The sequence below is a fragment of the Primulina huaijiensis genome, chromosome 7, assembly GCF_012295235.1.
Source record: "Primulina huaijiensis isolate GDHJ02 chromosome 7, ASM1229523v2, whole genome shotgun sequence".
NCBI lineage: Eukaryota > Viridiplantae > Streptophyta > Magnoliopsida > Lamiales > Gesneriaceae > Primulina > Primulina huaijiensis.
The window spans coordinates 23,704,080-23,728,556 of NC_133312.1; the positions used below are offsets into that span (position 1 = coordinate 23,704,080).

Here is a 24,477-nt window from a genome sequence, read left to right on the forward strand (position 1 = left end):
ACGGGATCAGCCCGATATCAGTGGATCGACTTCGCAGAACACTGTGATCTCATATTTGGCCCACCCTTTCGAGGAGATACCTTTGGCGATCTTGCCAAGCTAGGTTAGAAAAACTCGGTGAATGATTATCAAGAACGCTTTGAGGAATTGTTGGCCCGTTCGGGTCCCATAACATGGAGGCAAGAGGTCCAATTGTTCATTAGTGGATTGCGCAGAAACATTGCTATAGAAGTTCAAATCCACCACCCAACAAATCTCACTACTGCTATGAATCTGGCGTGATTAAATGAGACACGCAACGACCACATGAGGGAAGAAACGCGAACACCATTACGTAGCACCAACACCCAACAACATCCCCAGACACCCAGAATAAAACGGTTGAGTAGACTGGAGCTAGAAGATCGGCGTTCCAAGGGGCTCTGCTACAATTGTGATGACCGATACACGTCGGGGCGTCGATGCAAACAATTATTTCTGTTGGAAGGAATAGAGGATGACACATCCGATGATAAGGATCCTGCTGAAGAAGAAGAATCACAAGATTTTGGAGCCTATATCCATGCAATTGCTGGCCCCCATGGTGCTAAAACAATGCAGATTTGGGGAAAATTCAAGACTGCCACGTGAGGGTCTTCATCGATTCGGGAAGCATGCATTGCTTCGTGGATAAACTGGAGGCCGACAAGCTGAGGTTATCCGTGGAAAACCACCCGACGCTAAGGGTGTCTGTGGCCAACGGCGGACAACTTAAATGCTCAGGGGTATGCCACGGTGTACAGGTTGTTCTGAGAGGAGCTCGATTCTCTGTGGATCTTTTTTTGATACCATTGGGAGACTTTAGTGTGATCTTGGGAGTGAATTGGTTGTGCACGTTGGGTGCCATCAATTGGGACTTCACACACATGGTCATGAGTTTCCCATATGAGAAAAACTCGGTCAGTCTACAGGGAGACGATCTTAGTGCGAGTTCAGGCCCTTTTGCATTCACCATAACTGAAGTTAGCGGAAGGGAACTACCAAGCCTTCAGGCACTGCTGCTGGACTTTGAAGGGATTTTTGGAGACCCTAAAGGACTGCCACCGCGACGACAACATACACACAAAATTATATTAACCCAAGGGACAGATCCTGTCGTGGTTCGACCCTACCGCTATCCGCATGCGCAAAAAGATGAGATCGAAAGGCAGTGCGTCGATATGTTAAGGCAAGGAATTATCCGACCCAGTACTTCACCATTTTCATCACCCATATTATTAGTCAGCAAGGCCGATAAATCATGACGTTTCTGTGTCGAATACCGGGCTTTGAATACGCGAACTGTGAAGGACAAGTTTCCAATCCCTGTGATTGAAGAACTGTTGAAAGAACTTAATGGGGCCCAATTCTTTACCAAGCTGAATCTCCAAGCAGGATACCACCAAGTCCTGATGGATCCGACATGCATTCCCATGACAGCATTTAGGACTCATCAATGCCACTTCGAACTTTTGGTTATGTCTTTCGGGCTAACAAACGCCTTCTATTTTTCAGGCAATCATGAACACTATCTTTGGGGATTACCTATGCAAATTTGTTATTGTCTTCTTCGACGATATTTTGATTTATAGCAAGTCTTGGGAAGAACACTTGAAACAATTACGTCTGGTCTTCTCCATGATCAAGGCACAACAATTTTTCCAGAAGCGGTCCAAATGTTCTCTAGCTCAAACAGAAGTGGCCTATCTCGGCCATCGAGTGACACAGTCGGGGGTCAAGGTCAATGACGAGAAAATTGCAGCCATTGCTGATTGGCCGACCTCCTCCTCTATCTGCGCCCTTCGCGGGTTTCTAGGCCTTGCGAGGTACTATCGCAAGTTCATCAAGAAATATGGAATTATTATCGCACCCTTGACCGGCCTACTTCGCAAGAACTCCTTCGTCTAGTCACAAGATACTACACGATCTTTCGAGAAATTGAAGAAGGTTATGAGATCCACACCCGTCCTAGTCCTACCGAATTTTTCAGAACCATTTGTGGTAGAATGTGACGCTTCCGAAAGTGGATTAGGTGTTGTTCTTCTTCAAAATAGGCGACCTATTGCATTCTATAGCCAGGCTTTGGCGCTGCAACACCATAAATTACCCGCATACAAAAAAGAGTTGATTGGTTTGGCTAAGGCCATCCGCCACTGGCGAACATATCTATGGGGAGTTTCGTTCTTGGTGCACACCGATCATTACAGTCTCAAATTTCTATTGGAACAGTATATCACGACGTCCCCTCAGCAACGATGGATCATCAAGCTTTTGGTATTTGAATTCAAGGTGGAATATAAACCAGGAAAATCTAATGTGGTTGCCGACGCCCTCTCAAGACGAGATGAATCAGACAGTGGCTCTATTTGTGCTCTATCAATCCCACGGCTGGAATGGTTGGAAAAATTCAGAAGTGAACTCGTCTCTAGGTGCGAGTTACAGCCCTTGATTGGTAAGGTGAAGGCTGGAGAAGCTCTTTGGCCCTAGGACTTCTCGGATGATCTCCTTTTGTATAATCAGAGGGTTTTCTTACCTCCGGATTCGTCCTTGACAGGTGCCATCACCTCTTTTATTCATAGCTTGTGCCATGAAGGATATTTGAAGACTTTGCATCGCGTCCAGCGGGACTTCTACTGGACACGCATGCGCAGCCACATAAAAGCATTTGTTGCGGAATGTGCGGTTTACCAACACAATAAGACTGAAAATTTGAAGCATGTAGGGTTGTTACATACCCTCCCAGTTCCTCACCACGTATGGACAGACATTTCTATGGATTTTATAGAGTGACTCCCCCTATCACAAGGGAAAAATGTTCTCTTGGTCGTGGTTGACCGATTTTCAAAATATGCTCATTTTGTTGCCCTTTCACACCCTTATACAGCAGTTCTGGTCGCTCGGATTTTTTTGAGAACATTTTCAAGCTTCACGGGTTGCTCGAGTCTATTGTTTGCGATCGAGATGTCACGTTTACCAGTGGATTTTGGAAGGAAATGTTCTGCCTGAGTGGGACCCAACTTTGTTTTACATCGTCTTACCATCCTCAATCGGATGGCCAAATGGAGGTGGTTAACCGTATTGTGGAAATGTATCTCCGTTGCTTCTCAGGCGACTTTCATAAGAAATGGACCACATGGCTTAAGTGGGCTGAATTTTGCTATAACACCAGCTTCCATTTGTCCTTACGTTCTTCTCCATTTGAAGTTGTTTACGGTCGACCATCGCCGCCGCGTCTTCTATCATTTTGCCCAGGGGTGGCGAAATTAGAGGTCGTCGACAAGGAATTACAGACCAGAGACAAAGTCATGAAATGTCTCCGACAACGTCTCCTGCACGGCCAGAACCTCATGAAGACTCAATATGATTCATCTCACCGGGATGTCCAATATTCAAGAGGAGATATGGTTCTGGTACGCTTACAACAGTACTGTCAATCTAGTGTGAAAAAGCGTGTGAACAAGAAGCTCTCCCCACGTTACTTTGGCCCATTCGAAGTTATTTCACGCATTGGTCAAGTCGCATACAAACTCAAGGTTCATGACTCCTTCATCCACCCAATCTTCCATGTCTCTTCTCTGAAGCCATTTAGGGGCAATATTCTCCACGACACAGACCTGCCGGTACTCAACCAAGACGACCCACCACAGCCACTGGCCATTCTGGATTCAAGAGTCCTCCAGGGACGTCGTGAGCTGCTGATCCACTGGGCCGGCCTCTCACCCACCGAGGCTTCTTGGCAGGATGCTTCCACCTTGGCCGCGGAGTTTCCCTCATTTGTAATCGTGGACGATCACGTGTCTCCAGAGGGGTGTAATGTCACGACCAGCCCACCACCAACAAATGCCGAGCCCAACCCAACTTCTTCAAAAGATATTGTTTATCAAAGACACACTCATGAGAAGTACAAGGTGGTAGATTAGATCATAGGATTCTAGATTTATCTTGTTTTTAAATTCCTTAAATAAGAGGTTATCTCAATTAGTTAGGAAGATATCATTTGGATTAGATAGGGTTTTCATCTTTAATTAGTTAGGAAGATATCATTGGATTAGATAGGGATTCTTATCTTTTTGTCAAAACCTTGTATATATATATATCATAAGTGAGAAAATAAAGGCATCGAATTGTGTTGGTTCTACCAAAGTTGGAGATTGCGAGGTTCTCTCTTCAACGAGCCTCAAGGCTCAATCCCCCAATTATCAAAATAGCGAGATGTGGGCGAAAATCTCAGAAACACGCCCACAATCTTGCAAGTGGTGAATTTTCCATAAATCGCCCCATAACTAAATCCATTATCTGCTTAAATGATTATTAATTAGTATTAACAAAGTTTGTGAAAAATGTATGCGCAATTCTATTACACTAATAAAAAACAATTAATCAATCCTCACTAGTTTGAAATAATGAAGGGGGTCTTCCCTTTCGATCAATCACCTAGTTATTCCAGTCTTTTGAGGTGGACGCCATGCAATGTCGCATTTGGAATATGAGTAAGACAAATAAGTGACGCCAACTCGAAAAATGAAATTCTAAAAGTATTTAAAAATTGAAAATGTACAACTTATCGCATATTCTAACATCACATAATCCCCCAATCACACCACCCTTTTTAATCACAATTTAAATTAATCGCTCTTGCAGCAATCTTAAGTTTAAGAATTTACAATGTAAATGAATTGAATAATAAACACAAAACAATGAAACACATGTATCTGAGTCGTTACATTCTACCAAAACTCTTTTTACACATGAATGAAGAAACCGACTCTGTACATAGAATAAGAATCTGATCTGACTTTGGTTTTTGCCCGTCTTGCGTATTTCTCAGAAGATTATACAACATAGTCGGCAGAAGAAATGCTGTCTGGTTTTACAGATTAATGAATGAATAGTTTATGATTCGGCCAGGCTCTGTTACAAGACTGCAACTTGACTAGTTGGATATGAGTGCAGGAAGAAACAATCGGAGGATGAATTGGAAAATGGGCTTTGGAGTTCTGTACAAGGTTCAGGAGATACATCAATAGATGAGCCAATGACATTGGAGCACAACCACCGCAAAGATGGATCAACGGAAGTGATTGAAAATGAAACATTTGACAGACATATAGAAGTGAATGGAGATTCATCAATTCCTGAAAAATTACCAAGTGTAGTAACATTTACACCAACAATGTCCTTAAATGAGATTTCACTAACCACTGGAAGAGCATCCGGATCAAATTTTTTGTCTGGGTGAGAATCATAATGACCTGTAGCTTGTATTCCTTCCTTTAAATTTTCCATCAAAACATCTGATATTTGTATGTTTTTTATATAACCACCCCTTCCTCTCGCCGTCTTTAGCTGAATGCCAGATAATGAATCAACTATATGGAGGTGCTCGACTAGGATATTCAAAATGCCACCAGACATTTCACTACCAAATGCTATTCCTGAGCCTGAAGAAGATGTCAGGAGAACTTCTCGAATGTGAACTTTGGTGGTTGGTTTGCCGTATGCAATGCCATACTCATCCCAACCACTTTTAAGAGCAATTGCATCATATCCCATGCTAATGTTGCAGTTCTCAATGCAAATATGCTTGGAAGAATCTGAATTTACAAGATTTTGCATCAACCCCTCAACCAGTTAATGCATGTGATTAACTAAAAGGGATCTGGATGTCTACGAACCTGGAACTATTCCACTAGTATATGGAGAGTCAGGTGGAGAATACATAGTTATGTTCTGAACTCGCAAGTAGCTTCATCAAAGAAACAGAACAAAAAAAAAACAGACTTTGGAATAAAAGTGATCTAGAGGTCATATGTTTAATGTAATATTTATAATAAAACAAATGGTTCAGGTGCAAAAATTCAGCAATCTACCTGCAATAAGCTGGGTGTATGTTCGAAGCAGGTGCATTCAAGAAGGTTAAGTTTGATATGAAAACATTGGTGGAGCCAATTAATTCTATTAAATGTGGTCGACTGTGATTTGAGGACTGTTCATTCACTTTTTCCCACCAAACCAAACCCTGACCATCAATAGTTCCATTATTGCCATTATAGATGGTACAGTGCACAAATAAATCACGTCAAAATCAGAATACTGTCATGGTAATTAATAATATTCGACGAACTGGGAAAATCAGGCTAAAAGCGTTACCAGTTATAACCACATCAGTTAAATTCTGACCAGTGATCAAGCTGCGATATCTACCAGGTACCTCAAGGCCTCCACCATAAGAAGGCGGTGGTCCAATGACACTCCAGTGACTGTAATCCTGCATAAACAACATATAAAAAGAAAGACTTCAGCGTAGAATAATTCACATTCTGATAGATTTTGAAAACTTGTGCTCCCCAAATAAAAGAATTAGTTTTTTTTTAATATTTGTTATAGTGATAACCTGAGAACCAAGAACAACAGCATCTTTTTCAAGGAATAGGGTAAGATGGCTAGTAAGATTGATGCATCCGATAAGCCACCTGCCTGCCGGAACATATAGCTGCGCACCACCCTTGTCCACAAAGGACTTGAGATAGAAAATGGCATTCTGAAATGCTATAGTGTTCAAAGTTCTCCCATCTCCAACTGCCCCAAATTCAGAAACAGAAACGCTGTGATGTCTGGGAGTTAATGGCCAGGCAGTCTTGCATTCTCCATTGTACTCTACAGCATAACTCGATACCAGGAGAAAAAGAAGTACTGCCTGAGAAGAAATGATTAATAAAGAAACACAGAAAGAGCATTACATTGTACATTACCCTGAAGCACATCTAGTTGAATTCGCAAGAGTAAGGCTTCCATATCTTATTGAACAAAAGTACTTTCTCAAGTACAGACAATTGGACAAGTTGAGAAAGGAAACCCAAAAATGCAACTTGTGTTAAGGGCAGCAACCAACATAAAACAGATCACTTGTCAGAAAATGCATAATCTATGATCCAATGGAAACACAAATGCTAGGTAAGAACCCAGAAACGGCTCAAAATTTGATCTAAATCGGTAAGAACCCAGAAACGGCTCAAAATGTGATCTAAATCACTACCAATACCCGTCAAACTAGCACACTATAACTTACAGCCAATGTAGACATATTAACTGCTCAAAAACGGCGAAGATCTCATCAAATTAACCAACACTGAACCCGAATAAAAAGCCACTTCCATCTACAGTAATTAAAACGGGAACACTTTTTCTCAAAAGAAAGACCATTACAAGAAAAAAAACACAGCAGGGGTCAAAGATCAAGGAAATAGCACGAATAACAGAAACCCAGAAAGGAAGAACATCCACACTCAACCACATAAAGCTCTATATATTAAAAAAAAACCATAATCGAGAAAGTAAAGCAGCTACATTTATCAATTACCAAAAAAAGAAACAACGAACATACTTACAAGCCTCTTCATGTCTCTCTTCTTCGAGTCCTCACTCGTTCAAAGACCTTGAACTGCAATTAATGGGGAAAAAATCACACAAACAAATAACGTGTGCAAAGCTGAAAAAAAAAAAGACAGCCAGCTCCAAATGAATAAATCGGCACATGCTATATCAAGCAATTTGACCAACATTATTTTAAAAATAAAAACGAATATCATCAGATAATCTGATAATTGGATTCGAGCGGCGTAATATGGAGTCAAATGTACAAGGATACAATTTGAATTAATATTTGTGAGGCGTAAGCACGTGCATTGTTTCCACCAAGGGACCCACACCCCAATCATACTGATTTTGTTTTTTTTTTTTTTTTTTTTTTTTTTGGAAGATCAAATATATATTTATTTATGATATGAGTTTATAGAGTTTTGATATGCAGCACGCATACCGTGCACAATTATATGAGTACCGATGAGTTGTCACTCACTTATTGGATATGATGAAATATAAAAAAATTGCGCATCCAATAGATGAGTGATACCTCATCAGTGTTCACATAAGTGTGCAGCATAAGTATTTAGTTATTCCTAGAAGCCAACAATAATTATAACTTTCTGATGAAGATGCCATCACAACATTCCCAAAAAAAAGTGTCCATTTTTCCCACCTATTATCCACTTTTGTGACCAATGCAAACATTAATCCATTATTAATTCATCACTCCAACATCATTAAAGGCTATATTTTTGTCTCAAATAACCATGAGAAGAAAAAAAAATTTGGTTCTATGCTTTCATCAACTTCTCTTCTTTTTCTTTTGATAGTTTGAACCCATTACTTTACAAAAACTATCTTAATTATACAATATATACAAACTAAAATAATATTAATAATTGCAACTAGAAATAGTCTCGAGATGTTGGGAATGAAATAGGACTGTAAAAATCATTTTTTTCATAATTTAATCGGGGATGTACTTTGCTTTGACGAGAAACTGTCAAAGTAAATTTTGAAAATTTCCAAACGATATTTGTGATAGATATTTATAAACCAATTACGTTTTCTCTAGTAATCGTACCCAATATTGTTCATTGCATTCGTTGGATTAGAGATATCATCGGATCATGTAAATCTCTTGTATTTTAATGAAGTTTACATTATGCATTAATGATGTAAAGACAACCAAATAAACATTCCAAATAAAAAAACCTTGAAGGTTACCACTTAGATTAGATGAGTTAACATAAAATGGTCTTTCAGCCATGCATAATTTCATTTTACATTTCTCCAATTTGATTGATCCAAAACTTATTTGCAGTCGAAATATTAAACATATAAGATTCTTTTTTTAAAATTAATTATATGTTATAAATTAAAATTACATATTCAAAAATGTATCAATTGATAACGATAATAAATTGTATTTGAAAAATCATTTTTGCAACGTACACAAAATAATCTCTGTGTATCTAACTTCATAGCACAATTTTAACTACCAATCAACACATAATGGTCTTGCTTTTCCTTTCCCCCAAGATGGTCAAACATTTAGATCACTTCAACAAAGTACTTCCGGATCAATATATATGAAGTGAGAATCGATAATTGAATCAGGGGTTCCATAGTTTCATAGGCTTAACACTAAAAATTCATAAATCAATGGTGTCTGTGGGACTTGAGAGGCTGAGGTGAAGAAAGCTGTTATCTGAACTTGAAATTGACATGGACCACATACCGCATCTTAATCTGCTCCACACTGTAAACTATATATTCATTATACAACAAACTTGCCTGGCAAAAAAACATGTGTTACTGAGTATGGTTCTTGTAGCAATGTAAACCGCAAAGAATGTAAGTAAATCAAGGAAAGTTGAAGGAAGAATCCAAAAAATGACATTTAATAGGAAAGACCTTTGGTCCTGGTTGCTTTTTTGGTTTTCCTAACGGCACAACAACACCATCGTCAAGCGTTTGAGCCTCTCCAATATCTGGAGCAGTACCACCGACCCCTTTTGTGCTGTAGAATGGCCCAGTATATCATTAATTCCAACATTTAGAGCTATCGGGACTAAGGCGTCAAAGTAGTGAGATTACAGACCTTAGCTTTCCAGGAGGTAATCTGTTAGCATCATAGTTTGCCGCCAGCAGCTCAGCCATGTCTCCCAAAGCAACCTAGGTGGAAAGCATTTGCAATACATACGTAATGAACGCCATGATGATTCATTGATTATGAGCTTGTCGAATTCAATACTCCATGGCAAAAGGGTCAACTTTATAAGATAAATTGTAGTTCCAGTGTCTCATATATTCCAAGAAAAAACTCGTGTTAGGAATCCAAAAGGCATTTCCGATCACCTCACATAGAAGCAGCACACCAGAGGGGGAATTACTATATGCACAGCAATAGTTTGCACTTTTGGAGAACATGTCGGCAAAATAGACACCTTTCCCAAACATATAACCTGTTGAAGGAGCTTCTGGAGGAGCAATTCGTAGACCTAGCAATTTTTTCAAATCAAAGAACCTAATCAAATATAGCAAGAACAATCCACTTAAATTACATTTTTATTTTCTTAAGGCAAATACCTTGGGACAAAATCCCAGTCCAGTTTGTGAGTCGGGAACCATGCCATAGAAGCATTCTGTTTTTTGTCTCAGTAAACTGTATATCAGAATATAATGAACTCCGTCATACTTAAAGCCTAAAGGCAGATATGGTCTAAAGAAAGAATAAGTTTTTTACACCACATCTTTCTTTTGTATAAAAGAGAACTCAAATTTAGATTCACTAAGCACCTTCTTGAACCTTTCAGCTTCACCCTCTCTCGATACCCTAAATATCTGAACGATATCAATAGCATAATTCTCGTGTGTCTTTGCATGAGTGTTCACCATGTACTTTTCAATCTGTGACACAAAGAGATTTATTTAATCAGCAGGATCTCAGAGAGCACATAAATAAAAGTTAACAATGTAACACCGATAAATGAACTACACTATCAACATTGTAAATTTCCATGACAACAGAAGCACAAGTTCTATTTAAAGGGAAACCTTATAAGCCAAATGAACAAGAAAACAAAGGAAAAAAAATAAAGATATTACCATGGCGTACTCTTCAGAGTTCACTTCAAGTGGAGTCAGTTCACAGTGAAGCCGCCTGTATTGAGAATCCAAGGGATCCTGCAAGCCAGAGGCAGAATAACAAGAGTTAAAACTGATAATCATGGAGGGAGACAATATAAAAACAAAGAAGCAGCTAGACTCTGACAAGAATCTAAATGATGACACTCTAAGTGTTATCAAGAATACAAAGGAGATGCAGCTGTGCATGGTTATATATAACTAATATATTATGCCGGATCAAGATTCATATTGCAAGGACAAGGACAAAATATCAAAATTTTCAATCAAGAGTAACGGAGTTGATGGGCCATACCTCCATATCAATGTCCTCCTTCAGCAATTTTGTTGCTACCTCAATTTCACCCAGTGCTTCTACCTGTACGTTTTAGCAAGAATCAGTAAACTATAAACACTTAATACGTGGGATATTACTAGATATGAAACCAGAAATTCTATCTTGATTTATTTTGCCAAGACACTCGTATAATCAACTACATAATTCATTAACAAACACTAGCCAGGACTCCAGGTCATAAAACTTCATTATACAACACATGCTGATAAAGGGATCAATCGTATAGGGAATAAGGAATTACCATTTCCAATTTGCTTTTGAGCTTTTGAGGAGTATCAATTATAAACAAACCTGCCATCACATTCAGCAATAGAGCCATTTAAAAAGCAAACAAATTTTTCACAAGCTTTCCGGAGATGATAATAAACCAGTTCACATGCATATATAATACAGCCAGCTACATAGATTATAAAGAAACCGATTACAAGGAAAGCTTTAAAAGAATTGTGTAAGAGGGGACAGAACTCACTCATATTTTTGAAACCAAAGTCATGCGGAATAACAGAGTAAAATTCCCTGTCGTTAAATAAAAAAGCCTAATTAGGACAAAACAGTCGCGAGTTGAATCAAGTTATCTTAAAATAGATGGGTTGCAAGATTGTGGTTTGTTTGCCAAATTTGTAAACATGTAAGGAAAATGTAAAAGATAAACATGTGATATGGACTGAACACTTACCCGCTTAACCGCTCAAGTGTTTTCCTATCTGCTCGACCAATTACATCAGCAATCCTTTTTAAGACATCATAACCCTGTATGCATTAAATTTAAGCTGCAGAGGCTTTACTGAAAAAGTTGACGGAGATATTGAATGAGTCTTTCTATTTCCATAAACAACTTTAATGGCAAAACATGGGATGAAGAGGAACGTCAGTTCAGTGTTTAGAAAATTGAACAACATTCATCAGACCAGGCTTAACAAAATTTCAAATTAAATCACTAGCAGTGCACAAGAAAATTCATATTTTTCCATAGTTATACGAGTCTACTCTACAACTAAAATTTTCAAGAATAGAGATTTAAAATTGAAAACTCAAGGGTATGGAAGAGCAAGAAGTGAAAAACCTTTGAAAAGCCGCAAAATAATTCAAGGTATCATATACGGTGTCATTTGGATTGCTATCTAACTAATTTCTACTCACTACGATACAGTCACATATAGCCTTGAAGCTACAAGAACTCACATGCAGATTCAGGACAAACAAGAGTAAGTTTCGGACATTGTACAAGTCATGCAACTCACCTTTACTATGGTCGATTTGCTCAATTTACCCAATGGTAGTTTTTCAGCATTGTATCCTAGAATAAGATGAAACATAAAATTAAAATGCAACGTAATCAAAAGTTTCTGTACTTTATGACAGTTACATGTCAAAGTTCACCACGAATGCTTCACAACAAGCTTTTATAAAGTATGCTATTTGCCTGAAAAATCTGACTATGCAAGGGAGAAACCATAAAAATATGAAAGAGGAAAAGCACTGGGGTCATGAAAGAAACAATATAATGCTTGGAAAGAATATAGAAGTACCCATCAATTTTTTGTAGAAAATGTAAAAGAGAAAAACTTGATGTTACTGACCTATTTCCATCATCTGTTGCTTCATCATGTCAGTGTTGCAAATAAGAGAGATGAATTTTGCTACACGAGGCTCAAGCTTCGACTCTTGAGTTTCAGTTTTTGATGTAGATTCCTGTTTTCGTTGAACCTATAGATGATTCTTAAGGATTTCAGATCCCTAAGCTTTGATAAACAACGTAAAATGAATGACAAGCCAAGATTAAGAACACGACATTTTATACGAAGCAGGTTGATGATCTATGTGCAAATGCTAGTAAAATTTCTCACGCTTGATCGATACAATCACATGTTAATAATTTGAAACAACGCACCACTGGTTCATTCTCGGTTTTACTATAATCCATTTCCAACCAAGTATAGCACTTTGGATGATGCACAAAGTCTTTCCGATTGGACCAATAATTCTTCGTCTTGTCAAAGAACTTTTTCTCAAACTCGGAAATGGCAGTGTGTTGGGAGTTGTAGGGGCCACTTAATTTATCCTGTCCCTTCACACCAACTCTTCCCCATCTACTGTAGACCATGAATTGGACAGCAGCATCAGATTCTGCAATTAGAAGTTTGGCCATGAAAGTGAAATTTATCCTATGATATTCAATGATAGGTAGAGGACAATAAAGTAGCACAGCTGCAACTATTATTGCCTGATGTGCTTGAGTTCTAAGTTATATGACAGACCTTAAATACTTTAAATAACGAAGAAAAATGCATTAAACCATAACATGCTGGTTAGCATCAAATATCTCTCTTATCCATAATAAAATTCTAGAGTTAAATGGAATTGTGCGCCAGACACTAAGAATATAGGCGTACCAAGAACTTGAATGACATAAAATTTGTTATTGTTGTCGCCGACATTGGTTTGATTCAGCATGGCATCATAAATTTCCTCACCCTGCATGAAAAATAAAGTCACGGCAGGCACTGTGAACTGAATCACGGTCTATTTGGATAAGGCAACACTTATTTTCTTACAACTTGCAAAACATGAAACTGGGCCTTAATATGGTCTGGCAGCCACTTATCCAATACGGCAGAGCCTTTCTTCACAGCTGTTTCCATTTTAGTTTCCTTGCTATCCTCCGGTGCTGCCAAAATCCAATGATACCGCAAACGAGCGAAAATGATAGCTTCACGAAATCATGGTGACGGATATAATAGCACCGAAAGAAACAGCAAAATATTACCTTGGTCATTGTCGCTTGGAATGTCATCCGCGCAAAGCCTCTGGAGAAGATGTCTTTTAGTTCCGGTAGCAGAAATCCCTCGAAACTCGGCCTCATCGCGAAGCTGCTTGACACTCATACTTGCCAACTCATTAGTGGTCTTGATTTTGCGCTGACCATCGGAATCAGCATCCTTAACATCGGAATCCATCGGCCTCTTGCGCTTATTGCTTGAATCCCCATCTGTATCCGCCGATTTCTTGCGGTCTTCTTGTATAGCCGCCTCCAATCTCTTGACCTTGAAAGGAAAAAAAAAAGGTGACAAAAGATTTCAGGGAAAAAAAGAAGCAGCGACGTCAACCGACCAGAGTAGACTTAGTTCCGGTGGTGCTGAGACCGCGTTTGGCTAGTAGGTCTCTGAGTTGGTCCACTTTGAGATCCATCGTATGTTGTAATTCAATTGTTTGTCGTACATAAATACAATCTCAAGCTTGCGAGGGAAGCAGCAAGCTGATCGCACTTGGATATATTTTTTTAGATATATGAATGTTTCGTGTCCAAATCCCGTGTAGTAGTCACCGACTTCAATTTTTTATATTGTCACAAATCATTTAATCCAAATGTTATCGTAGAGGAGAGAAACAAAACAAAAATATATAAATTTTTTTATATATATCATATTGTGGACAGTATTTTTCATTTTCTAAAATAATCATAATGGTTAAAAATAAAAATTTACGGTAAAAAGTAAAAAGTTCAAACTCACAAAATATATTAAACTACACACTTTATAAAATTTTGTCTACTCAATTATATGTTTTCTTCACAAATTGAGAGACCTATTTATAGATTTTTTTTGGAAATAATCCAAAAATAAATACATCATTACATACATTATCACACACTAATTTTCAATATTTACAACTCTTATTTTCAACACTCTCTTTTGTGACGATGATCATGATACAATGATTGTCTTCATTACATATTTTTATATTACTTCGTTAAAAACCTTATTAGGAAAAACTCATTGGGATAAAACCATAAAAAGAGAAAAAGAGTGCAATCACGTAAACTCCCCCTCATGTTAACACGAACGATTCTTCACAAATTTCGTAAATTGCGCATTCCAATATTATATATATGATTTCTGAATATTGTCGTAGGAAGTGCCTTTGTGAAGAGATCTGATGAGTTTTCATTGGATTGAATGTAACAAATATCAATATCTTTATTCTTCTCAAGCTCTTGGGTGAATGCAAAAAACTTAGGGGGAATATGTTTAGTTCTATCGCTTTTTATGTATCCTTATTTCATTTGAGCAATACACGCAGCATTATCTTCATATAGTGTCACGGACTTCTTGTCGAATGATAATCCGCATGAGATTTGGATATGTTGGGTCATTGATTTTAGCCACACACATTCACGACTTGTTTCATGTAGTGCAATAATCTCGGCGTGATTTGATGAAGTTGTCATGAGTGTTTGTTTCTGTGAAGAAATTGCAGTGCATCCACAAATAAATACATATCTGGTTTGAGAACGTACTTTATGTGGATCAGATAAGTACCCAACATCAACATAGCCAATTATACTTTGATTGGTATCTTTTGAATACAAAAGTCCCAAGTCTGTCGTTCCTCGTAGGGGTGTCAAAATGCGACACGACCCGTCAACCCGACATGACCCAACACGAAAAAAATCAGGTTCGGGTTGGGGTTTTTCGGGTTCGGGTTGGGTGGATTCGGGTTAGTGCCATGTTAGGCGGGTTTCGGGTTGGGTCGCGGGTTGACCCGCGAACTTTTTTTTTTGAAAATATTACCTATATTTTATATATTGTATGTTTGAACAAAATTGATTGTATATTTATATGATAAATTTTCATCATTTAATATTTATTTTGCATATTTATATTTTTTCAACAATTTTTTATTTGATTTAGTAAATATACTTTTAATTTTCTACTATTAAACTTTCAAATTTAAATCAGAAATTTTGTTATTATATGTTTAAATTAAAATATTATTATTATTTTTTATTTTTTTGAATTTTTTTCATTAATTTTTTAAAAAAAATTTAAAAATAAATAAATAAAATTCGGGTTAGGCGGGTTAGACGGGTTGAGTCGGGTTATACGGGTTCGTGTTCGGGCTGGGGGTTTTCGGGTTACTTCGGGTTCGGGTTGAAAAAAAAATAAAAAAAGTTTCGCGGGTTGACCCGAAACCCGACCCAACCCACCCGATTGACACCTCTAGTTCCTCGTAGATAACGAAATATATGTTTAATTTCATTCCAGTGTCTCTTTGTTGGATATGAGCTAAATCTTGTCAATAAATTTACAGCACAAGATATATCAGGTCTTATACAATTTCCAAGATACATAATGGCACCAATAGCACTTAGATATTGTCACGTCCCAAGCCCGGGCCCGGGCCCGCGCCTGCGTGACTGCACAATGGGCCCATATAACAACTACTTCGTATTCGTCCTCGCTTTACGAAAATGATTAACCCAAGTTGCTATTGAAGTCCATTGTAAGACCATTATAAACTCATTTTAAATCTTTGATTTTTAAGATGTGGGACAAGGGTATCACAGTCACTCATCCTTCAGAACGCGACGTCCTCGTCATGGCCTGACCCCTCGATCCACCAGCGCCGAGAATATAGAGGTGGCTCCTACATGTTCAAGAGGTGGCTCCCGTCATGTAGCACTTTGCCCCGCAGATTCAAGAGGTGGCCCCCATGCACATAGCACTTTGTCCCGCATAGCACTTATTTCCCGGTGTTCCATGAAGGTGACCTGGCTCTGATACCATTCTGTCACGTCCCGAGCTCGGGCCCGCGCCTGCGTGACTGCACAATAGGCCCCTATAGCAACTACTTCGTATTCGTCCTCGCTTTACGAAAATGATTAACCCAAGTTGCTATAGAAGTCCATTGTAAGCCCATTATAAACTCATTTTAAATCTTTGATTTTTTAGGATGTGAAACAAGGGTATCCCATATATGATACTTCTAGACCAAGAATAACTTCATCATCTTCACATGGATGGAATGGATCATTTTCTATGTTTAATGATCTAACAACTATTGAAGTAGTTAAATGATTTGATTTATCCATATTAAAACGTTTAAGGACATTTTCTATATAATTTGACTGGTGAACAATTATTCCACATTCTTTTTGTTTAATTTGTAAACCCAGACAATACTTTATTTTTCCAAGGTCCTTCATTTCAAATTCTTCCTTCAAGTACGACACAATTTCTTGAGTTTCCTTATTCGTTCGACTAATGTTTAGATCAGCAACATATACAACAATAATTACGCATCCAGATGTTGTTTTCTTAATGAAAACGCAAGGACATATTGAATTGTTTACATATCTCTTTTTCATTAAGTGTTCACTTAGCCGATTATACCACATTCGACCGGATTGCTTTAACTCATATAATGATCTTTGCAATTTCACAGAATAACATTCTTTGGGTTTTGAACTTTGTGCTTCAGTCATCTTAAATCCTTCGGGGATTTGAGAAGCATTTCTAAATTTTCAGATACCGTCAAAACTAATCAAATATCAAAACATAATTGCATCCATAACAGGAGAATACGTTTTTTCAAAATCAATTACAGGTCTTTAAGAAAAACCTTGTGAAACAAGTCGAGCTTTATATATTACTATTTCATTTTTCTCATTTTTCTTTCGAATAAAAACTCATTTGTACCCAACAGGTTTTACACATTCAGGTGTAAAGACTATAGGTCCAAAAACGTTACGTTTATTTAGCGAATCCAATTCAACCTGGATGACGTCTTTCCATTTTATCTAGTCCTGTCGATTTTTACATTCACCAAAATATTTTGGTTCATGATCTTCATTGTCATTTATGATGTCAAATGCCACATTGTAAGAAAATATCTCATCAATTTCTTTTATATCTTTTCGGTTCCATATTTTTCCAGTATTAATATTATTGATAGAGATTTCACGATTCTCATTAGTTTGTGGTTCTAACATAATATTTTCATCATCATGTATTTCTGTCGGAATATCATTCTCTATTTTGTGATCATCGTGTTTCTCTATGCTTTTTCTTTTTCGAGGATTTTTATCATTAGAACCGATTGGCCTTCCAGGCTTCAATCGTTTTATGACATCATGAGTGTCTTCAATTTGTTTATTTGGAATTTTAATTCGAACAGGGGAATTTACAGCATGTATATATGATTTAGTTACATTTTTTGTGACTACAAATGCATCTGGTATTTAATTTACTATTCTTTACAATTGTACAATTTGCTGTATATCTTTTTCACATTGTTTAGTTCTTGGATTCAGATGTAACAATGATGATGTATACCATGTAATTTCTTTTTCGATATGTTTCTTTTCTCCCCCTAACGTTGGGAAGATTTCTTCATTAAAATGACAATCAGCAAAACGTGCTGTAAACATATCGTCTGTCTGATGTTCAAGATATCGAATGATTGATGGGCTATCATAATCGATATAAATTCCGATCTTTCTTTGAGGTCCCATTTTTGTTCGTTAAGGCGGTATAATAGGCACATATACCATATATCCAAAAATTCTCAGATAAGAAATGTCTGGTTCTTTACCAAATACAAGCTGCAATGAGGAGTATTTATGATATCCACTTGGTCTTATTCGGATTAATGTAGCAGCATATAAAATTGCATGTCCCCGTATAAAAACAAGGAATTTTGTTTTCATAATCATAGGTCTAGCAATCAGTTTTAGACATTTAATCAGTGATTCAGCTAATCTATTTTGTGTATGTACATAAGCAACATGGTGCTCAACAGTTATTCTCATTGACATAAAATAATCATTGAAAGTTTGAGAAGTAAATTCACAAGCATTATCAAGTCTAATTTTCTTAATTGTATGATCGAGAAATTGATTACGCAATTTTATTATTTGAGCAAATAATTTTGCAAATACCACATTCTAAGTTGATAATAAACATATATTTGATCATCTGTTGGAAGCATCGATCAATACCACAAAATATCTGAATAGTCCACATGGTGGATGAATTGGCCCACAAATATCACCCTGAATACGTTCAAGAAACATAGGTGATTCAGTGTGGATTTCAGCTGGTGATAGTCTTATAATAAAATTTCCAAGAAAACGTGCTTTACATTGAAACTTATTATTTTGAAAGATCTTCTGGTCTTTCAGCTGATGACCATGTGCATTTTCTATAATTTTTCGCATCATTGTTGAACTAGGATGCCCTAATCGATCATGTCAATTGATTAATATTGAAGAATTATCAACTACCATGTTTTATTCAATTGGACTTATAAGTGTATAATGCAATCCAGTAAGGAGCATTGATAGTTTTTCAACTACATATTTCTTTTCTAATTTATATGTGGTAACACACATATATTTCTCATTTCCTTCATTTATTGTTTGAGTATCATACTCATTGGAATATATGTCATTAAAACTCAACAAATTTTTTTTCGATTGTGGTGAATACAAAACATCATTTATCAGAAATTTTGTACTATTAGGTAACAAAAAATGTGCTTTACCACGACCTTTAATCAAGTCTACAGGACCTGATATTGTATTCACCATTGTTTTTGTTGTTTTAGTTCCAAAAAATATCTTTTATCTCGGAGAATATTGTGCGTTGTACCACTATCGGGTATGTAAACTTCCATGTGATGAGTTCCTTGTTTAGCTTTATTCATAGTAGTTTCCATATTTGAACTTCAAAAAAAATTTGCAATGAAATATTAACAATACATATGTAATTTATTGAAAAATATAAGGCATATCATAATTATACAATAAAATATTAGCATATGAGCACATGAAAAATAAAATATTTTACATTTCAATTTCACCAATATATTGATCATTTTCAGAGAAATTATTCAGAAAATCTGCAGAATCAAAATGAGTTGAACTACTCAAACGGTCATTATGTTCAGTGAAGTTGGTCTCTTTTTCTTTTCCCTTTATTGATTCTTTATAGAGCTTACAAAGGTGCTCAGGGGCTGGACAAATACGAGACCAATATCCCGGAGTACCGCATCTAAAATTGGAACTTTCAAATCGTTTTGAGTGATTTTCATTAACACTTATATTCTCATGATGCCTTTTTAGTGGGTGGTTCGTAACGCCCTTTTCAGATGAGTTATAGAAGTAACTATCTCGATTGTTTTCAAAATCACGACCGCGACCACGACCACTTCCACGTCCACGTCCACGTCCACGACCTCGATTTCGACCACAACCAAAACTTTGTCTTTGAATTTGATTTTGGTTTTCAGGTTTAAATTCATTTTTACTTACAACATTTACTTTTGGAAATGCTGTTGATTCTGTGGGTTGGGAGTGATGATTTCTCATTAGCAGCTCGTTGTTCTTTTCCGCCACAAGAAGACATGTGATAAGTTCAGAATATCTCGCAAATTCACACACACTATATTGTTGTTGTAGAGTTATATTTGATGCGTGAAAAATGAAAAATGTTTTTCAAGCATTTTCAATTCCGTAATCTCATGTCTACAAAATTTTAATTGCGAGATTATTCGATATATCGCCGAGTTTTAACCACTGACTTTCTTAAAATCTTGGAATCTTAACGTATTTCATTCATCACGGGCGGTCGGAAGTATAACTTCTCTTATATGTTCAAATATTTTCTTTAATCATTTCCATAAAGTCATGTGACCTTTTTGAATGAGATATTCATATTTTAATCCTTCACCAAGATGTCGACGCAAAGATATCATAACTTTTACTTTTTCTTGTGATGATGAGATACCATTTTTTTTAATGGTCTCATTTAGACCCAATGACTCAAGATGTATTTCTGCGTCGAGAGTCCATGGCATATAATTTTTCCCCGTAATGTCGAGCGCAACAAATTCGAGCTTTGCCAAATTTGACATGGCGGTACTATAAAAATAACAATGCATTTTATTAGTTAAGTTCTAAATCTATTAATACGACAATACAAAGTAACAGATAAATTATAAGTACAAGTATTCTTAAAAATAAAAAAAACGCGACGCAGATATTCTCCGATAAATACAAGACTAGTGGGTATAATAACCAAAATAATTATACAAAATAATCTTGAAAGAACCATCTTCTTCTTCTTCGAAAATTTTGATGAAGAAAATTTTTAGGGAAGAAGAGTAAGTTTGGAGTGATTGAATGTGTTTGTAAAATCATATTTATAGGGTAAAAACTAACCGTTTATGACCGTTACAAAATCTTAAAAAAATAAATGTATGTATATGTAAATTTTATGATAATAATATGATGTATATAATGTTAATCAAGTTTAAATAATTATGTATATCACATCACATTATTATAATGAAGTGTTAGAGACTCATTTTATATAATACTATGATATTATACAAATACACACACACACACACACAATAAATAAATAGTAACACAATAAAAATATATAAGCAGTGTAATAATATAATAACATCACGTTATTATAATGAGGTGTCATAAGTTCTTTTTATATAATAACATGATATTATATATTTAATATATACACAATAAAAATAAATAATCAGTAAAATAGATATGGAGAATCGAACCTTCGAGTATCGTGCTGATAACGTGTTAAAAGTAAAAATTTACGGTAAAAGTAAAAATTTCAAACTCACAAAATATATTAAACTACACACTTTATAAAATTTTGTCTACTCAATTGTGTGTTTTCTTCACAAATTGAGAGACCTATTTATAGAATTTCTTTGGAAATAATTCAAAAATAAATACATCATTACATAAATAATCACACATTAATTTTCAATATTTACAACTCTTATTTTCAACATTCAATAATTTCAAATTTTATTTTCAACAATAATCAATTTTTTAAAGAAAATAAATCCCACAAAGGTATAGTGTTTTTGATTCATTCTTTTCTTTTTCTTTTGGCTTTAAACAATTTAGAAAGATGGTGGTCTTTTTAATCAAAGTTAGGGGTTAGAACACAAGAATTCTAGTTCACCTACCTAACCTCCTCAGCACATACATTTTGGAGAGATTGAAATGTGCAGCAGCATCTTATTTTCCCCAAAAATGGATCCACAACCCTCTCAAGAAGATTCAACCCCCCTAGTTCCCGCAGCCTCAATCTCACTCTCCTTTTCCACTCTTTTTCCTTCCCATTTCCTCTCCCCGCCCAAACAAATCACCTCCATTTTCAGTCCAACTAACAATCTTAGAATCCCTTCTCAGATTTCGTCTCTTTCAATCTCCTCTGCTCTCTCCCCCTCACCTACCAAACCCTTCTACAAATCCACCATTTCAGCCTATCCCCTTCAAAACCCGCTCACTTTCAACCCCCTACGCCCTTCCAATCCCTCTGGCGCCGCCGCACTCCGGCGCGCTTCAGTCGTCTGGTTCCGAAATGACCTCCGCGTCCACGACAACGAGTGCCTCGCCGCCGCCAACAACGACTCCATGTCGGTTCTGCCTGTTTACTGCTTCGACCCGCGGGACTACGGAAAATCCACTTCCGGGTTCGACAAAACGGGCCCGTATCGAGCTACGTTTCTCATAGAGTCGGTTTCGGATTTGCGCAAGAATCTTCAGTCTCGAGGGTCGGATCTTGTGGTCCGGATTGGGAGGCCAGAGACCGTCCTTCTGGAGCTGGTTAAAGCTGTTGGCGCAGAGGCCGTCTACGTCCATAAAGAGGTTTCCAACGATGAAGTCAAAGCTGAGGAGAAGATAGAGGAGGTGATGAAGGACGAGGGAGTGGAATTGAACTCCTTCTGGGGAAGCACATTGTACCATTTGGATGATCTCCCGTTTAAATTGGAGGAAATGCCAACCAACTATGGAGGATTTAAAGATAAAGTCAAAGGTTTGGAGGTGAGGAAGACCATTGAAGCTTTGGATCGCTTGGTAGGGTTACCTACGAGAGGGAATGTGGAACCAGGTGAAATTCCATCTTTGGTGGATTTGGGACTTAACCCAAATGCAACCATGGGTCAGGTAATTGGCTTTTTCAACTGTTTTTAAGTTTTCGAACCTTACTGCAAAAAGTTTGCATCTTGGACTGACTGATTTGAAATTATCAATCAATCTTCAAGGAAAAGTACGTTTATTCACCGCAGATAACCATTGCCTTAGGGTCTTTGTTAAATTTTTATGCATCTGATTTCTAGAATTTGGGTACATTGGTCTAGATTTATGCTGCCAAGCACGGTGAGATTACCCGAAAAGTGAGTTATGCTATATAAACTCCCATCTTTGAGGTTGGTTTATGATGTGTGTCCGTGGTTCACCCCCTTCCCTTCTGTCATCTCTTTTCGCACATTATGAGAGAAATTCAAGAAAATCATGATATCTCTTTCACTGTAAGAAATGGTTGAAAGTTAACGTGGAAAGGTGTGCGTCTGCGAAAAATGATTTCTGTGAAGATGACATTCAAGAAGGTTCTTTGCATCTTATTGTCACTCTGAATAGTGAATACTGATTTTTGTTGGCGAGAGGATTTGTCTGTGATAGTAGTATGTTTTCTTATGACGATCGGCATAGCAGATCTTTTTAATTAAATTAAATGCAATAAAATAATGCCATGGTATCTTGATAATTGATGAGATTTAAATGCTGTCTTTCATGTTGTAAGAGTTACTGCTGCTCTCATACATTATGGTGCCCTTCTTGTTGTAAGAGTTACTAATTACTATACTTTCAATTTTATGAATCTTTACTCAACAATCCCTATAACCGCATGTGTTGCTAGTCAATAGTCACTGTATCAACTTTGTTGCATCCTGATGCTAAGCTAATCTGTTGTCTATATGTGTTCATAATGTGGTGTGCTGTTGAAAATTTGTCGACCATGAGAGAGAGTGAAGTGTGGGAATACCATTATTCTATGGTCTTGATTGGATTGATGTTGTGTTTATTTGAAGAACGGAAAAAGGACTGCTAATACTTGTCTTGTGGGAGGTGAGACTGAAGCATTGCAAAGACTCAAAAATTTTGCAACTGAATGCAAGGAAAAACCACCCAATGGAGTGAAAGATGCGACCAACAGCAGCATATATGGTGCAAATTTCTCATGCAAAATATCCCCCTGGCTTGCCATGGGTTGCCTTTCTCCTCGCTCCATGTTCGATGAGCTGAAGAAGTCTGCTTCAAGGTTGGTCGCCATTATTAATTTGTTCAATATTTTATTTTCATTCTTCAATGTTTTCTGTGACATTTTTGGAACCTTGTATTTGCAGCATGATTTCTGCTGTCACTAACAAGAAAGATAGTGGCAGTGGCAGCTCTTCGGATACTGGAATGAACTGGTTAATGTATGAATTGTTATGGAGGGATTTTTTCAGGTAACATCATCCGTAGCTAAGCTGTTCAACACTCGCGTCTAGAAAATTTTCTTGAGAAATCTAACAACAGTTTGTTTTCTCAGATTCATTACCCGTAAATACAGCTCTGTGAAGAAACACAGGGATGTGCCAGTGACAGCTTGTACAGGGGCCGCCGCCTAAGGATGAACATCAAATTGTCTGTGAGAAGCATCACCTTAGGTTTGATGAACTCGAGTTCCTCGTATAATTTGTGTTTTGATCGAGGACCGAATGCCTTGGCATTGGGGAGGAGGGTGTCATTCAGTTCCAGTTTCCTCTCATTTTATCATTCAAAACCAACATATGCTGTTACTTTAAGATCTGATTTGATGATTTCATGGCGTCGCTTTATTTTCTTATTGCTTGTCCAATTTGAATCGTACGAACCATCAATCAATTGCTTATCCGTTTTAAATTTAAAAAGGTATTTTTTTTTAAAATAATTAATATAAAGTGGGAGCTAA

The 24,477-nt window shown here is 37.0% G+C and overlaps 3 protein-coding genes across 3 annotated transcripts; 1 reads left to right on the forward strand and 2 right to left on the reverse strand.

Annotated features, from left to right (window-relative positions):
* Positions 1 to 4,589: 4,589 nt before the first annotated feature.
* On the reverse strand, positions 4,590 to 7,631 carry LOC140980182 (probable polygalacturonase). Its single transcript, XM_073445888.1, has 6 exons — positions 7,407 to 7,631; positions 6,413 to 6,715; positions 6,168 to 6,286; positions 5,889 to 6,062; positions 5,694 to 5,764; positions 4,590 to 5,612 (listed from the first exon to the last, which is right to left on the reverse strand). Exons 1-6 carry the CDS (start codon positions 7,416 to 7,418, stop codon positions 4,933 to 4,935), a joined length of 1,359 nt encoding a protein of 452 aa, XP_073301989.1. The 5' UTR covers positions 7,419 to 7,631; the 3' UTR covers positions 4,590 to 4,932.
* Positions 7,632 to 8,788: 1,157 nt separating this feature from the next.
* Positions 8,789 to 14,148, reverse strand: LOC140981322 (poly [ADP-ribose] polymerase 2). The gene is made up of 18 exons (XM_073447687.1): positions 13,982 to 14,148; positions 13,638 to 13,914; positions 13,426 to 13,538; positions 13,264 to 13,345; positions 12,762 to 12,997; positions 12,451 to 12,577; positions 12,112 to 12,167; positions 11,547 to 11,620; positions 11,340 to 11,386; positions 11,112 to 11,161; positions 10,829 to 10,891; positions 10,495 to 10,572; positions 10,186 to 10,296; positions 9,976 to 10,051; positions 9,745 to 9,887; positions 9,488 to 9,561; positions 9,301 to 9,406; positions 8,789 to 9,180 (listed from the first exon to the last, which is right to left on the reverse strand). Exons 1-18 carry the CDS (start codon positions 14,057 to 14,059, stop codon positions 9,091 to 9,093), a joined length of 1,881 nt encoding a protein of 626 aa, XP_073303788.1. The 5' UTR covers positions 14,060 to 14,148; the 3' UTR covers positions 8,789 to 9,090.
* A 7,490-nt stretch (positions 14,149 to 21,638) lies between these two features.
* On the forward strand, positions 21,639 to 24,384 carry LOC140981019 (blue-light photoreceptor PHR2). Its single transcript, XM_073447230.1, has 4 exons — positions 21,639 to 22,646; positions 23,573 to 23,802; positions 23,888 to 23,992; positions 24,076 to 24,384. The coding sequence occupies exons 1-4, from the start codon at positions 21,699 to 21,701 to the stop codon at positions 24,152 to 24,154; spliced, it is 1,362 nt and encodes a 453-aa protein (XP_073303331.1). The 5' UTR covers positions 21,639 to 21,698; the 3' UTR covers positions 24,155 to 24,384.
* The last annotated feature ends 93 nt before the right edge of the window (positions 24,385 to 24,477 follow it).